The following is a 17,487-nucleotide window of genomic DNA, read 5'->3' as shown; positions in this document are numbered from 1 at the left end:
AGCTGTGCTTGTTCAATGTCATCAGTGTATTTCCTGTCTGTGAATGTTCAAGACTTGTAACTTTTGTCGAAAGGACTCTGATTATACTGAGGGTGAAAAAAAAAAATCTTGCCACCTTTTTCTTTCAGACACTAAACTGGCTAGCAGAGAGAGAGCAAAATTGTGTTTTAAAGCAGTGAGATGCAAAAACTCAGAAGGTAGGTTTTTTCCTCAATGTGGTAACTTTTTGAAAAAAAGTACTCTTTCGGGTACTGTATGCTGAACTTGTGACTTCTCATGATGCTAAAACAGTGCTTTCTCTCTTTATTCCTTAGAAAATTACACATTTGCAGATATTGTCTTTGGAAATGAACAGGTAGGTGGATGGGTACAACTGCATATTTTGTCTTGTGTAAGGTCAAAGAAGTGGGAAGGTAACCTAGGCTAGTGTGAATCAGGAATATTAGAATCCCAGCTCCACAGCTGAACTCCAAAATAACTTTGGAGTAGTTATTTTAAATATATCCTAGCCCTTTAGCTTTCTAGTAGAGTCCTGCAGATATCAGATTCTTGTTTTTAATTATACTTTTACTAAGACGGGTTAAAAATTCTAATTACAGCTTATTTGAAAAACTGGAAAACTAATGGATGTTGGTCCCAGAATTTCAAAACCACAGGAGGTTGCAGTGGATTCAAGGAGTCTGATTTTTCTACAAGTTTAAAATTCTAGACTACCATGCTCTTCTAATCTTTTTTAATCATACAGATATTGAATAATCCTTTCAGTAAATGACCTTGGTACTACAAATGCTTTTCCAAAATCTGAGCAAAGTAGGCCACTTGCATTAGATGAGAAATCTGCATAATGAATTTAGTCAGTTGAAGGACAGATTGCTTATTTTATGCTGAGCATACATTTTTCCTGTATTTATTCAGGTTTTAAAGCCAAAGAAAACCTATTCACTGTCATTTCATTTCATAGGCATATAAATTGAATTTTTAGTTAGGACTAAAAATCTGAGTTAGATGTGCATTTTTAGAGTTGGAATCTGAGTTACTTTAGTTTTAGTGAGGAACTTTAGCTTTCCTTGAGAACATTTTATTACAGTGGGGAGAAGGGGAGGGAATCTTCCCTTCTGAGCAGTGGCTTCAAAAGTGGATTTCTCCCTGGGTATCAGCATTCTGCTAGTGCTGTAGTTAGCAATTTTGCAACAGCATATTCTGGAAGAGCTAGCGTTTTTGAAAAGGAGGGGTTGTGAAGCTAAAGTTGCTTGCTTATCCTGTTGTCTCCAACAGGACACAGTATCATTGCTGTTGCTTTTAAAAACCAGTTTCTTTACCAAGCTTTTGTTGTTGGAATAGCTTGGTACATGTGACAACACTGTTCTTTTGTTTGTTCCATGTATCTATGGGATGTGTTGTGCAGTCTGTTATCTTTGCTATTGCTAGAAAAGTGTATGTTCCTGACTTAGATAAATAATTCTAGCTAAGCTGAGGAAAATACTAGTAAGCAAAAATGACTTTTGTGTGACTTAGTTGGATGCTTCAGCTCTCTTTAAAAGACTTGATATATCACAGTAGCCTGCTTTGTGGTAATAATCAAAGCTCCTGTTTCCAAGTTTGGTGTTTGTAGTTCTAAACTAGCAAGTTATAGCTCTGTTTTCCCTATATTACCTTTAGCAGCCCTTTAGATAGGCTGATCTCTAACAGGTCAAGCATGGAAAGCAAGGTGTTTGGCGTCCTGCAGCTTTGCAAAGGGAAGCCCACTGGGAAAAAATGCTACAGTAATAAGCTCTGTTAGAGCAACTTGAGTCAGCTCACATCCTGTTCTGAACACTTTCTTCCTTTTTTCTCTTGTAGATAATAAGTTCAGCCAGTCCTTGTGCAGACTTTTTTTTCCAAAGCTTATCCTCTGAATTTAAAAGAACACATGTGCAATCTCATACTCACACATCTCAAAGGGCAATGAAACAATCGTTTGATGAAACAGTCAGATTGGTACAAAGATGCAGTGAAGTTGATTTGAACATTGTAGTACTGTGGAAGGTATGTATGGTTGGGGCCTTTGTGGTAATTTGGACATAAAACATTATAACTAGAAAAGAATGTAATGTGGCATCCTGAACTTTCAGGCATATACATATGAAATTTATGGGTGAATTTTTTTCCTGGAAGCAATCCAACAACCTATGATGATGTAAGCAGCAAAGATAGTCTTAATATCTGTTACTGTAATAATTGTCCCTAAATTGTTTTACATTACTCTGGATGCACCCAGTTCTTCTAATTTCTCTTTTAAAAGAGAAAATTATGAAATCTTAAACTGAGAGATTTGTTAATGCTTGATTTTACAGAACTGTAAGAGTGACCCAGTCTGCTTTGAAGAAAAGAGTCTCATTTGAAGCAGTGGAAATTGGCATTAGTATGCCATACTATCCTCTAAGTTTTGATCAGTACAGCATGTTCCACCTAAATTAGGGAGAAGCCAGTAATTCTGTGTTATGAATCTTATGATAGTTTCTGGTCTGCAAATGTCTTTGTGTTATATTCTGTAGGCATATGTTGTGGAAGACAGCAAGCAGCTTATTTTGGAGGGTCAGCATCATGTTGCCCTTAACACAGTTGGGAAGGAGGCCTTTTCCTTTCCTCAGAAGCAGGTAATCTACTGTGAAGTTTTCCTTTACAATTGCTTCTTTCTCTAAATAGACTTAATGAATTCTCTAGTATGTAAGAAGAAGCTTCTGTAGAATCTTAACATCAGATATGTGTTATTACTACATAATTCAGGCTGACTGAATCCAGGTTTGCTTAGTCTTCTGTATTGAGCTAGCCAGGCCCAGTTGAAACATGAGAAAAGCAACATGCAGATACGCATGTTGGTGAGCTGTTGTTGAAGCAAACTCTCTTTGGTGTTTCAGGTAGAACTAGAAACTTGTTAACAGTATGAAAAGTAATGATTAACAAAGTTAATTATAAAATGGTGAAGTTTATAGTTGATTTGCTTGATGAAAGAAAACACCATCTGTAAGAAGCTGGTTGCTGTCTTCTGGTACATGAATTGATAACAACTTCGGAAGTTACAGATAAGGTTCTGTAAAAACATCTGTACTAAATTCAGTTTATGTGGATGAAGAAGACTAATGTTCAGAATATGAGGAAATAAATCTTGTGCTTGTTTAGACTTCTCCTGAACAGCATATTGCTGTTCCCTCTTGTTTTGGTGCCATGCTTAACGTTTTGACTACTATTGCAAACATAATACATAGCTTTTAGTGAGCTCTTAAAGTTGCAGCAAAGAGTACTATGTACTAATTTTGTCAAGAAATACAATATGTCTTCCTATAAATACTATAGCATAATGCAAGTAGTGAATTACTCTGAAGCTGTGCGTTTGGCTTTGGTTCATCAACCTTTAAGTATTTGTACATTGCTAAGTTAATTTTTTCCACTTAGGTATTTGTGCTATGAAATAAATGGGAATTGGCACACATTTACTCTAGCTATGCTGAGCAGTACAAAAGGCTGTATTAATCTAATGACAACTGCCTGGTCACGTATTACTTTCCCTGTCTTAATGTATATGTAGAACAGTAGATCACACTGTAGACCTCTAAGGTTAGGGGGCAAAATACTTTGAGCTTCTGATCTCATCAAGTTCTGATTCTCAAATGAATCACATCTGTATCCTAAAATAAAACAAATTACTGAATAGAGTATGGGTAGAATTTCACATTTCTTGTTGACTGGAACTCTATTTGTCTGTATCACAATAAATTTCAAATTAAAAGAATTGATCCTGGCACCAGCAACAAGGAGATCTGTATGTACTCTCAATGGTTTTTTTAGGAATATATGCTATTATATTAGCATTCTCTGTCTAAAATCCATTTCTCATCTGGTTTTATTGCAACTATCTTCATATAGATTATACATTGATTATTGTATTCACTTCCTTGAGTCTGAGGAGCACACTTCCTTAGAAGCATTTTGTACTTTGGTTGGAAGCAAGAAAGCATCTGCATTGTCATGCAGTTGAAATCTGCTATAAGAGTAATTGATTGCTGTTTTTTAAATAAACATGTGAATTCTGTGTCCTCATGATAGTCAAAGCCTAGAGTTAGCATGAATTTTAAGAACCTGTGATCTCAGGACTGCTAAGAATTGAGAAATTGCATATCCTTACATACTACTTTTTAAAAAAATTGGATCATAATAGTGTGGGGAGAGCAGATAGACTGCTCTGAGGTAGGAGGTGAGGTGTAACCGATTAATTGATTTGAGACTTTGCAGCAGTTTACTCTATTCAGTCCACATTTCAGAATTAAAAGACTTGCCAAGATAGAATTAAATTAGACTAGATAGAGAAAATAATGTACTTAATCTCTTAAGAATTGTATATTGTCTCTGAATTATCTTGCTCTTTTAAAATGACACGAGTGGTGAAAAGCTGGGGGGGAGCAGTGATAGAAAATCCCAAACTCAGACTTTATGTCTAATTTAGTATTTTCAGTGTATAATTTTGTCTTGTAAGTCTGTATTTATTCTCTTAAGTCATGAACAGGGTTGGAAACTCCTCTGGACTGTTTCTGACTTGCCTTGTGCTGACAGTACTGAAGTTGGTTGTTTTCTGAGGACTCGACAGCAGAGGGAGATGGAGGTGCATGCTTTTTACTAACACATGTGGGTTACCAGTTCATAAATGATAGAGGGCTGCTCTGATTTGGGGGAAAAAAAAAGTAATTCCAGACTCTGAACAGAGTGTGACCTAGGATGCAAGAGTCCACTGTCTGCATTTATTGCTGAGTTTTCTTTGTTGCTTATCTGCAGTGACTTTCTTCTTGACTTCTTTTGCTTCATGCCAGCAAAGGAATTTTGGCAGCCACAAACAGCTATCCCCAGCCCAAGAACAATCTCACAGTGGACATTGAGAAAACATGAACAAAATTCCTCTCTAACCCCCCCCCCCCCCCCCAATTTCTTTTAGTCCTCTGAGAAATGGCTCAAATCTTACCAAAATTAGTCAGATAACTCTGTTGAACAAATTGACATCACTAATTTTATGTTTTGGTTAAATTCTCTGTACTGGTTGGCTTCTGCTACATTGTCAATTGTGGTGTATATCAGATTAACTCTTTGCCAGTTTATAAATATGTAAGTTGGATTCACAGAAGCTTCTACTACTATTCAAGGAAACAAAACTTTAGTAAAGCACTGTAGTGTAGAATAGGAAGTTGATATTCTTTAGCAGTGTTATGTTTAAGTTGTTCCAGCAGTTGCTGGTAGATTGGTAGTTGGGTGAACTGACATCAGTTCATCCTCATACGTCTGTAAGGTGTTAGACTGCTGACTGAGCCACAGTCATGGGTGGTTACTTCTGCGTGGTTCCTTGTGGGACACTTAATGCTCTACAAGGGTGTGGAACAGCCAGCAGAGTGCAGGCTTACAGGGTTGCCTGTATCACAGTAGCATAACTTGCTGTAGTATTTGATAAAATCAAGATAGAACCTCTGGTTGCAGTGGGGCTTAGGGAAAGGCTAAAATGTTTTTCTGGGTAAAATTTCTATATGTACCATCATATTAAAAATGTAAGTAACAGTAAAATTATATACAAATATTTTGATGCTCAAATTCACATGCTCCCATTTCTTCCCATGTTTGTTCAAAATAGTCTACAATAACTATGACTTTAAAGCTGGTTTTCTGTCACTGAATACAGATTTTTTTGTTGTTGTTGTTTACATAGAGATTTTTTTGTATAACAAAATAGCATTACTTTTGAGCGTAGGCTACTGGACACAGTAGGCCTACCAGGACACGTGACTGAACTACTTAGACTTTCATGGTCTGGAGATTTGGAGTCATAACATGTAGTGTGCTGAAGGAACACTTACAGAATATTGACTTTGTTAAAGTGTTTATTAGTTTCATATAGAAATCTCTCCAGATTATATGGAAAACATTTATCTTCTTATCCTTCCTCTCATTTGTATTTTTGAAAAAATGTCCTTTGGCTAAAGGCAGGGGAAAAAATGCTAAATATAATTGGTTGCCTTGAATCAGAAGGTGTGGGACTCAGATTCAGTCAAAGGAAGAAACTGAGAGTTTCTAGCCACACAGAGGCTTGGGAAAGTGTGGGAAAGAATGTAAATAATTCTTTATCTCTCTTGTTTTTCACATTGTTTATAGTTCTATCACTGTGCGTCAAGCACTCTGAACCAATGGTAGTGGATTGTTTTCACTTCAGAGCCAATATATTTGGTCCTTGCGGAGCTCTGTATAAAAGAGCGGTGCATTTTGAATAAACAGAGTTTTACTCTCACAGCCTTCTAAATCAAAGTCTTCTTCATTCCTGTCCTGCCTTGACAACAACAAGAAGGTGCCACAGAGTGATGTGTTAATAGTCACAGGCAGCAATATATGAAGGAAAAAAATCACATGAGGTGTAATTAAAGTGAATTGCTTTGAATAGATCCATTTCAGGCCAAGTAATAAAAACCTCACTTAAAAATTCAGCTGAGTGTTTGTAAATCATGGCTGGTTTTTTTGACTGCTGTAGGTTCTGTTTCTATTCTGAAGCATGCTTTTGGAATCAGGTAGTTTTAACTAAAGGCTAATTTAAGATTGCACCTGAAATACAGCTACTCTCTCTCTTCTTCTTGACCTTTCTGCTTTATATTAATGAAAGGACAAAAATGCATTACAGGACTTCAAATGCATTAAACATCCAATCATAGTCTGGGCTGTTGATTAATGTTATTTCTTGCTGCTCTCCTCCCTGTTTTTCTAATCTGGTGAATTCAATCCAAAAGATTCCAAAAGAAAAGTGCAGTGTTTTATAGTGGAATGGAAGTAATAGTGGACGTAATATGACATTTGGCACATCTCTGGTTTTTAAAGACTTCATTCACACCGATGGAAGGCAAGATGGAGCCTAGAGGTTTGTCATTTGAATGTTGGCATGTTGGGAATAGCATCCATCCTTTGCTGTGCTTCAGGACTGCATATTAAGTCCTGTGAATTAGATCAGTACTAGCCCAAAGTAAAATCCATAAAATGTGTATAGAATGGATGCAAGCAGAAAGGATAATTTTACTTAAGATAACTTCTTAAAATAAATGCAGCTTAGTGAGTCAGCAACAGTTTGACTGGAAGCAGGAATTCTTGAAATGTAGGGGAGGATAGGGTTTAAGTAACTACTGAAAGTGACTTCTTTTGCTAGTTCAGGACTTTCTTTACAGAATATGTGGGAGGAGATGCTTGAATAAAACAGAGATTGCTGGAAGGATTTAAGACTTTCCTTAAATCACCTCAGTAGAGGAAAAGCAAAGTTCTTAAGGGTAAATCAACATCAAGAGCTGAAATACACATTTTTCATTCTGTTGTATCAATTAATGGAGCAGATACAGTACCAGTTTGGGAGATCTGGCTTATATGATTGTCATGAATGAAATATTACAAATAGTTGCAACATTTGATATGCTGTTTTACCCATTATGGACTGCAGAGCAGAAGATATCTGTTTTCTAATGTATTATTCTTGATACCAGTAAAATTCTGTTCCTGGAGTTGTCATTTCTGTAAGTTGAGAGCTACAATGAATATAGATGAATCACATATTGGAGGAAGCAACTTAAAACTGAGGTTTTAAAATGGAAATTCTCAGATCTAAAATGGGAAAGGGAGTAAAGCACATAATTTAGATGTCTCACTCTTATTCTACTACTTTAATGTAGTCTGCTTTTACTTATGCTTAGCTTGATTCAAGAATTTCGTGTTTAGGTTTTCTTCTGTGCTGTGCATACTGGTCCCTCCTATTTGACTGAGCATGTCAGTCCTTTTGGCTATGTGTGACTTGTGGTTTATGGGGCAAATATGCTGATCTTCTGTACAACGTGGAAATCAAATTGCAGTGTTTACCTTTTTCTGGTGTGCTTAAGGACACATTGACCCAGTCTCTAAGAATATTGTTTATGAAATTTAAAACTTTAGGTTGTATAATATTGGGCATAAAAATCTTTTAAAGTCACTGTATGTGAAGATACCATCACTTGTGTTCATCCGAGGGAAGGGAAGAACTTTTCAATTTGAAACTGCATTCTAAGATATTGAGGGGTGTATTATGGGTAGATCTGTCTGTTACATATATTAAAAGACACTTTGAATTGTTAAAATGTTGCTTTTTCAACTTTTAGCTAAGTATATTTGCAGAAGAGAGCCGAAACCGATGTGAGTGACTAAAGCACCATTTCAGAAGTGTATATAGAGATGATTTATAGCTATTTCAAAGTAACAAAATACCAGACTCTAATGACTTTCTTGTAACAGAAATAAGTGAAGATAGTGAGATTATTCTGCTTGAATTAGAAATCTTTTGTCTAGATTTGAGTGTGTTTGTTTGAAGCTGGCCTTTGTAAATGGCTTTGGGGAACAAGAAGCTTTCTAAAAATAGAAAGCAACTTTCTGAGCACCAGTTGTGCAGTTTGTAGCTCTTGGAACGTAACTGAAGGAGCACTGTCATTTTGGTGCTAATGCTTGTTGTGTATTTTTAGGCAAAGCTGAAAAAGCTTTAAAATACAGCTATAAAGTGTAAAACAATAACAAAACCACACACTCCTCTTCCAGTCAAGCCTCTCTACCAGTTTGTATAGATGAGACACTCAAATTACACCATAACTGTTTTGTCAACGAGACAATCCTAACCATTGATGTGTGTGAGAACCCCGGCCTTGCTCTGGGATCTCATGTGGTGGTGAAATTCCTCCTCCAACCCGTGCTTCCAAAGAAAAACTCCACAGGCTTAGCTGTTCAGTCTCAAGGCAGTTTATTGCTAGTTATCTAACAGATTATGTTCTTGGACTGTGGCTATTTGATCAGTGGCCTGGGTAGAGGCACACACACACCCTGACATCCTCTCTATCTGCTGTCTTCTTCGTCTCTCTCCCAGCCCCGGACTGCTGCTATCTTTTATAAGATATATTACGTATAACATGTTTACAATTACTCCCCAATACCTACTACCTACGTTGCCAAGTGTTTTTCTACTCTAAACCAATCTGTGAGTGCCAACATCACCAAGAACATGGAGGTAAGGAAAAAGAAGGAGGAAGAACAGGATCAGCCCACTTTCCTCCATCTTAGAACTTCTGACCCCCATGTACAAAGTGAAAACCCCCCTGTACATGTGTTAAAACCCCCCTGTGCAATACTAAAAAAATTTCCCCTCTACTTTGTAACTACTTTTACTATACTATCTAACCTTTTGTGACTGCTCGTTCCACCTCCAAAGTTGGTAATTCATTCCATGGCTCAAACTCAAAATCACAGCTGTTTTCAGCTGCCTGCCAGGGTCTAGAATGCCTCTGACCAAGGCCTGGAACCTCTAAAAATGACAGAGAGACATTTTGAGTTCCCACAGATGTGGCTTTCTTATATGCAGCTTTTGCTGTTTACTGGAGCTTGTGACACTTCTGGAGGCTTTGCAAAGAACCACACTGGGTCAACAAGCAGATTTTAGGTGTCAGAATTTTTTCCCCCCTTTTAAAAGGCAATACTTCACTTGGGCTGATAATCAAGGAGTTCAACAACAAAATATCACCTGTTCAATTCTTGATTTTTCTTTTGCTTTGTTTGAGTATAAGGCTGTTACTGCTTGGGTATATTCTTGAAAGGAAGGTATGGGTGCCAAGTAGGCATGGGCTTTTGGTTTGGTTCTTTTTAAGTCTTGATCCAATTTCACAAGCTCCAGAGTAGGGCAGGAGTTTAATGCATCCTTAAAACTTAGCATTTATTAGCAGTCTCTAGGTAGCTTTCTGAGCTGCTTGCACAACTTTTGGTTATTGTTTGGAAGTCCTTAATTCTTTCCTGAACCGTTCATTAGGTAAAAGAAAAATGGGCTAAATGTCATATCTTAGCCTTTGTTCTAGGTTCACAATCACAAAAAGCCTAGAGTCTCAGCAGCTAAACTTGGAGAGACAGACATCTTTTCTGACTCTAACACCCAGAAGGTAGCTGGAATTAAGGTTTAGCTCTGCAGGAAAATAATTAATTTTGCTGCTTTCCAGTCCTTCATCAGAGGTGCAATATTAGAACTAAAGATTTGAAGCACTCTACACTTTCACCAGTAAATGTTTCTGCTGCATTTCATGATGTTCTTGTCTACTTGTAGAGGTAAATATTCGTATTTGTCTTTTGTAGGGTTTTAAAAAAATACTCGGGAATTCTGATTGGGAGGACTTGGAACAGGTAATTGACACTAGGGCAAACTGCACTGTGTAGGATATTGCTGTGTGGTGGAAGGCAGCCTTGAAAATTGGTTGGACTATTATCTGAGGGGAGAGAATAATTTAAATGAAAATCTATAATCTCTGCTGTGTTTCATGATGTCAGTTTGCATTGTTAGATAGAATAGGATGGAAACACCAAATTCATTCAACACTTAAAATATATTTTATTGTTACTATGGAAAATCTTTTTTTCTTCTCAAATTACTTTTTAAAAAAAATACTCTTCCTTTCAAAGGGAGGATTTGCAAGCCTGTGAAAACATTTGGTGTCTTCCTGGTATTATCAGCACAGTGACTGAGGTGTTCATACACATTTCCGAATGCCCAGTGTGTTTGGTTTTTAAATCAGGTTTCATTGCCTGTACTGCTTCTTTTCAACTTAAAAGGTACAATCTATCACATTTTAATGAAAAGTATTAACTTTATTATATTGTGCCATCTTACTGGTGGCTTTTTAAAAATCTTGTTTCATGTGTTTTTAGTAAGCAGTGACATTTACTGCTGCAAATTCTTTTTTTCCTTTAAAGATGGATTTTCTGCAGAATAGGTTCATAAGGGCAGTCCCTTCCTGAATAAATCCTGCTCGCAAACCAGATTAGATTATGTTAAAAATGCTGCACCAAATGCAGGCTGGTTGCAGCTTTCTTTATCACTTAATTTCTGCTTCAGAGACTCATTCCACCCAAAGGGTTAGGGGAAATCCCAGGTAACCTGTTAAGCTTGTCTTGGGCTTTCAGCTGGAGATAAAAGGTAACTTTATAATCTGCAACTCCTTGTTGTGAAATTTCAAAGAAACTGTTATTCAATCCTTCTGTCAGTGTTCACATGTTCCTGTATATTTCTATTTGATTTACTTTGAATGTGTCTGGGAAACTTATGCATTGGTTTTCCTGAACTTCCTAGGGCAGGTGATGAATTTTTTTGTTGTTAGGTACAGCTGCTGAACAGGTAACAGTGTAAATGCTGTTCCTTTTCCCTAGAAGCCAAACCCAAACACTAGCAAACTACTGCAACAATAGTGTGCTTTTGTGAAACTTGCACAGATAAGTGTTTTCGTAAGCAACCATGAAATCTATTTCAAAAGAGGGTAATAGATAAGTCATATCAGTTCCTCGTCCAGCATGCTTAAATACAAACCACGTTGGAAAAAAATGTGAGCTTCATGATGCTGCAAACTTGTTTCCCTTATGAGCTATAGTTCATAATGGAGAATTGAAACTTCTGTGCCTGGATTTCTTGTACCTTATGTTACTATTTTCAGTGTTACTCTTAATTTGTTTCAGGAACTACCAGAAACAGTTCTATTAAAGTTTTTTCGACCAGAAAACACACCGGTACCTGCAAGACCAACACCAGAGCAGCTTTCTAATCTTATTAAGACAAGTCTTCATTATCCAGAGTCTTTTAGTCATTCTTTTCATCAAAAAAGGTTAGTGAAACATTATCTTTAGAAATTTTAAAAATATTGTTAATTGGACATAAATCCATTTGAGACATGCTGTGTGCATTATGATATTCAAGTCTGGTACATAAGTGTGAAATCTTGTTAAATTTTTAAACTCACTGCTTCAGAAGTTTATAGGTAAAATGAAAGTTTCATGTAAAAAATAATAAACTGTAGTTCCATAGCTCACAGTTTTAATTTTAACAAGTAATGTTATCAAACTTACTGAAAAAAAATAGTCTGCTCCCTTTGTGTTTATTTTTGTTGTCAGAGTTAACAGTGTGATTTCTTTGAGAAGCCAGACAGAGAGAAAGATGTACTTTTAGCTCAAAGGAGCTGTTATGTCTACAACATCTCACTTGCCAAGATTAGCTGCACATGGTTCTGACTTACGTCAGAAGGAAAGGTGGTAACAGTTCAGATCACTGGGGCTTGTTTCCTGGAAGGATATCAGTATTAACCTCTGTCAAAAAGCCTGCTGTTAGAGTGAATTGCTTGGAGCCTGTAAAATCCATGAGCCTTTCAAAATTTTAATGATATGAACAAACTCCCTGGCTTAAGTTCTGAACATTAAATGGGTTGTACTTGAAACATGAAGGTTTCAAGTATCTATTAAAAAGTATTTTTAGGCTTGAGTCTTTTATCTGAAAGCTCTACTGTGTTAGTTTTTAATAACAGTTAATATAAATTGTCAAAAGAAAGGGATTTGTTTCTAAAATCTAGCATGTAAATGTTCTAGAAGGTGCTGTATTTTAATGACAGTGATAAAGCATGCATTATCCCTGTAAGACAGTTACCTCTTATTGGTTACAGTCTCTAATTTTTTTTTTCTTGCAATTAAAGTTTAGGATATTTAAACTGCTAGGCAGTGGCAAGGATTTCCAGTGACACAGATCACTTGCTGAATACAAGCTGTTTTAGCTGCAGTAGTTTGTGTTCCTGCCTGTCAATTTCTTGGGGTCTTTCTTGCTGCAGCATTATTTATAGAAAGAGTAATTTGTGAACAAGCAGAATGTCAATTAATGGTATTCGTTTTATTTAGTATAAAGGCCTACATTAAATCCAGATATACATGTACTATCTGTTCTGGCTGGGCACTGTTCAGGTTATAACTTAAGGCCCAATGTCAGCAATTCCTCTATGGGAGGCAGTGCAGAAGAAAAGTATCCAGTCAAAGTATGCCAACCAGAAATTCAGAAAATAGTATACTGGACCATGTTGTCCCATTCTGGAATGTATCATGTCACACAACCAGGTTTCCTGTAAACTGAGATGGTATTTGTGCTGCTTCTCTCCTTTTCAGCTGGATGAAGGGAGGTAGTAACTTCATTTGGCCCAAATGAGCCAATGTTGTTTGCCTTAATTGACAACTTTTATTAAAAGTAGCTCTAGTCAGTGTAAGTGATTATATTTCTACCTATACTGTCTTGACTCTGGCACAATTGACAACTACATATAGATTCTGTATTACTGAAAGTAATTTTAACTATTTACGAATATAATCAAGACTATCCAAAATAAGATTATTTTTTTCTTTAATGTGGAACTGTTTCTCTTTGCAGCCTCTGTCTGGTACCTGTCACTCTCCTACTTTCCAATTGTTCCCAGGCTGTTGTAGATGTGATGATTGATTTGCGGCATAAACCAACAAGGTAGTGTGCAAATGTTAATAAACCAATATTTTTTAAGAACTCTTCCTAGCTTGGGTAGTCTTGTCATATTTTAACTATATTGAATATCTAGAATAGGATTTTTTCAAGAGTGGCTTCTTTGAAAGAATGGAAATTGATAAAGGGCTCTTGCAGTTAACTGTGAGTCTTCACTCTCTACTAAGACAGGGTCTTTTATTGTGACTCTTAAATAGTTAAAACTTGGCAGATCTTTTCTAGAGAAAGGGAAATGCTTTTCCACTAGTGAAATAGGAGCTTCACCAACCTTTGTTAAACATAAATTGTTAGGTTTTCATTTTTGAAAATCAGAGTAATTTGTAGGCAGCAACTTCCTCTTGCAATTTGGCTTAATATAGTGTTTTGGAGAACCCTGGATATTTTAAAGACTTCCTCTAGGTTTAGCAGCTGATTCTTGACTGACTTTTTTTTTAGTACTGTAGTAGTATGTGGGAAAATATTAGCCTTGAGGAAGTATTCATGAATTGCTTCTAAAAGTTTTACTCAAGAATTTTTGTGGTATAGAGAATTCAGTACCATGATATCTATATTACCACTGTAATTCTGCCACTTCTGTTTAAACAAGGCAACTTCAACTCATGAGTAATGCAGGTGGCAGCTCCCCTTCTGCCCTCTTATATATAATACTACCTGGTCTGTTTGCCACCAGGGAGGGGAGAAAGATTGTGAAGACATTGTGGGGGCTTAGTCTCATGGGGGAGCAGTGGCTTCTCATCAGCAGTCTGTTGACAAATAAGATATTAAATGCCCAGAGCCTAATACACAGGTTCAAAAATGGGAGACAGAAAATTTAAGTGTGGTTTACTTTTCAAGTACAGTTAGGAAGCCATTCACTGATCTGTTTTTTTTCACAAGATGGTCATGTTGCGTTAATTGTGAGACATGTCTTTGGAAAGATAGTGCACTCCTCATGTACCTTGAAACTGCTTAAAAAGAAAGCCCCCACACACTCTCTTCTAATGTATTAGTGCAATGTCTCTAAAGCAGTGTATGTGCATTTTGATTATTCCTGTGTGACATGCAGTCTCATTTAACTCTAGCTCAAGGAACAGGCCCAAGAAGGCCTGAAATAGGATTTGCTTAAACTGTGACAATTTGAATCTTGTTACTACATTGTGTTAGAGAAAGTTATGTAGAAAGTGGAGAATACACTGAGTTCTTCATTATGCATCTATGTGTAATTAATGTCCTGTGTACAGTGCATTAGGAACCAAAGAAATGCATTAAAGGTTTGTAATGATTCATCTGAGCCAAGGGGAGAGTCACTCTAAGGATTTTTAAGTGACACAAAGAACATTAAAAAATACTTGGCAAGACCCAGAGTTAAATTGAGCTGTTGGATGGACATAAGCATCCCTAAAGTTACCAAAGGATACCCTAGGTACTCTTGAGTCTGCATGTATTTGGGCGAAGAGGTGTGAGTGGATAGGGATATAGTAGAAGACAAGACAGACACAAACTTTTTTTCCCTTGAAGTTGTATTACAGTATCTCAATAAAATGTTAAGTGAAGTACTGTCTGTAGCTATGATGGCAACTGTTAATCCTTGCAAAGTCTAGCTTTGTCTTGCTAGAAAACTTACTCTTAAAGATAAGGAGGGTTTGCAGAACAAAGACAGCAGTATGTATTTGGGGAAGGCAGTGATTGTGGTGGACAAGCAGTCAAAAAGACTCAGCAGCAAAGACAAATGTCAGTGGGCACTCATCCAAGGAGAGCCAGCATAGTAATATAAGTTCCCTACTCCTGACTTCTGAACAGTTTTTAGAAAGTATCAGTCTTTGTAAGGGCCTGGTGAGGGGGACACAGTTCATTCTGAAATCTTGGGAATACTTGAAGTTGGAGGGAGTCCTGTAAATTGGTAATACATGCTTCAAGTGCAGAGAGTTAACATTTTTATCCTTTTTTTTTTCAGCTCTGAAGCACTAGAAATACATGGATCTTTTACATGGCTTGGGCAAACACAGTACAAGCTTCAACTTAAAGGCCAGGAGGTCTATAGCTTGCAGCTCAAAGCTTGCTTCGTTCATACAGGTGTCTATAACCTTGGAACCCCCAGAGTATTTGCCAAGCTTGTGGACCAAGTTACTTTGTTTGAAACAAGTCAGCAGAACTCCATGCCTGCACTGATTATTATCAATAATATCTGACCACTTCCTGGAAAAAAAAAGCACTAAAAGACAAAATAAATGGGATTCTTTTCTTACATTGCTGGTTGACATTTTGCTGCAGTTTTTTTGAAATAGCACCTCAGACATCTAACTTGTTACTAAAGATCTTGTAGAAAAGAAAATAGCAAAGTATTCAGATGACTTCTCAATGCAATGCACGTTGGACTGAAAATACCTTTATCCTTTTATAATGTATTTCTTCTCTGGTAATTAAGATACTCATAACATAAAATACTGTAACTGCAGATCTGAACATACTTGTATGTCCAATGCCCTGTCAAAAATGCAGCTTGACTGCTGTTACAACTTCCAGCATGGTGTGTTTAATATTTGTGGCTGTATTAGGATATGATTCAGGAAGAAAACCTCATTGGCTTTTTCCTGTCTGAAGCCATTAGTCATGGTAAATCCCAACCTTTCTGTGAAGTTCAATAAGGTCTCTTAAATCCATTTCTGATTCTCAGTTCTTTAATTTAAGATTTTGGTTTCATATTTATGGAAACTGGTGACTTTTCAAGGTTTACATAAAAGTCCCCCTAGGATGTTTAAAAAAAATTGGAACCAGTTTGAGTATTTTCTCATTCATCTCAAAACAGAATGCACTATTTCACAACCATGAGATTGTCATTTAAATTGTCACTTACTTTATTATGTAACTAACAACTGATCTGTTTAAAAAAAAAACTACTCAAGATTTTCAAGAAATGTATTATATTTATAACAAATGTACTGTAAATAGAATAAAGCATACACCATATTCACTGTATGGACTGGTGGCCTTTTTGCTTCCATTTGCATGCAGCTGTAGCAATCCACAGGTGCTGCTGTTATCACAGGACAGCGCTGGCGTATGAGACCAGCATCCACCTTCTGATGCATTTTATTCTTTTTAGGTAAGGCTTCCAATTTTACTTGTGTTTGGTACTACTGTATGACTGTCTCTAGGACTATCTACTTCCTGAAAGTCTGGGAACCCATTCACAGCACATAAGCTTTCATAGTCTAACTTAATAGGACTGTGGATCATGTTGCTAAATCAATAGAATACTGAAATATTACCTATCAATGAATGTGTTGCTTCAGGCCTCAAGTCCTTTTCTGCTGATGTACAGCTTGAAAGAATAATCTGAAAGGTTCTCACAATTTTAGCCGTAAGCTGTGTCATCATTGCTTTTTCTGTCTCACACCCATTTAGGGAAAGAAAAGTCATTGATGCCATTCAGCTGTGCATTGTAGGCCACAATGTTCTAAGTCACAGTTGGTGTGTATTTTAAGACAACCTGTTCAAAATTATCAAGAGCATCATGTTTAGAAACTGGGTGAAAGTGAGACCCTGTAGAGGGAACTGGACTTGTCTGATGGAGGCTGGAGATGGTACGAATGGCAACTCATATTGAGATCTAGCCATTGAGCAGTGGCTGGCAAGTAAAAAGTAGGTGAGAATTTGAGAATCTCTGACAAATAGTGAGATGAGATGATGCAGGGCAAAGCAGCTCCTGGAGCTTCTCAGCAATGCAGGCCCAAATGCGTAAGCTCTGACGCTCACCTGCACGTCTGAGCAGTCTGATTCATCAGTCTGAGACTCAGCAGGAGCTGTGGGTGTTTGGGGGAGGAGGGTCCTTGGTAACCTGCTTTTCTGGATTTCAAATATGACGGTGGATCTTTTCCTTTCTTGGAATTGCAGTAGCAATGGTTAGCTGGAGATATGCTTTGTGTCACTCTGGGTGTGTCATTAGAATTTCTAAGTGTGTCTTTGAGAGCTGTGAAAATCAGTATGATTGCTCAGGAGAGGAACTAGCATGGAAGTAGAGCTAAGTGTGCATCCTTAGTGGATTCTCACATGGGAAACTGTGTCCGCATTGTGGACTCCCAGTGATGATGGAAAACAGTTCTATTGAAATGCTACTTGTCTTGCTATTGAGTAAA

The 17,487-nt window shown here is 37.0% G+C and overlaps 1 protein-coding gene across 5 annotated transcripts in view; it reads left to right on the top strand.

The window, feature by feature from the left end:
• TRAPPC8 (trafficking protein particle complex subunit 8) overlaps nucleotides 1-16,327 on the top strand; it is a 52,646-nt gene extending 36,319 nt beyond the window's left edge. For 2 of the 5 annotated variants that reach the window (XM_021525729.4, XM_021525731.4), the window contains 8 exons: nucleotides 129-197; nucleotides 315-355; nucleotides 1,840-2,025; nucleotides 2,535-2,636; nucleotides 10,174-10,221; nucleotides 11,545-11,690; nucleotides 13,268-13,357; nucleotides 15,306-16,327. In XM_021525729.4, the coding sequence (XP_021381404.2) occupies nucleotides 129-197; nucleotides 315-355; nucleotides 1,840-2,025; nucleotides 2,535-2,636; nucleotides 10,174-10,221; nucleotides 11,545-11,690; nucleotides 13,268-13,357; nucleotides 15,306-15,540 (917 nt within the window). In that variant the 3' untranslated portion in view covers nucleotides 15,541-16,327. Of the gene's footprint in view, nucleotides 1-128; nucleotides 198-314; nucleotides 356-1,839; nucleotides 2,026-2,534; nucleotides 2,637-4,530; nucleotides 4,554-10,173; nucleotides 10,222-11,544; nucleotides 11,691-13,267; nucleotides 13,358-15,305 lie in introns of those variants that run through there. The other 3 variants (XM_021525730.4, XM_021525732.4, XM_085572050.1) reach the window with 2 other exon arrangements.
• Nucleotides 16,328-17,487: the final 1,160 nt, after the last annotated feature.

Source organism: Lonchura striata, chromosome 2 (assembly GCF_050655825.1).
Source record: "Lonchura striata isolate lonStrDom1 chromosome 2, ASM5065582v1, whole genome shotgun sequence".
In the NCBI taxonomy this organism is placed as follows: domain Eukaryota; kingdom Metazoa; phylum Chordata; class Aves; order Passeriformes; family Estrildidae; genus Lonchura; species Lonchura striata.
The sequence above is the reverse complement of the archived record's forward strand: the minus strand, read 5'-3'. Positions and strand labels throughout refer to the sequence as shown.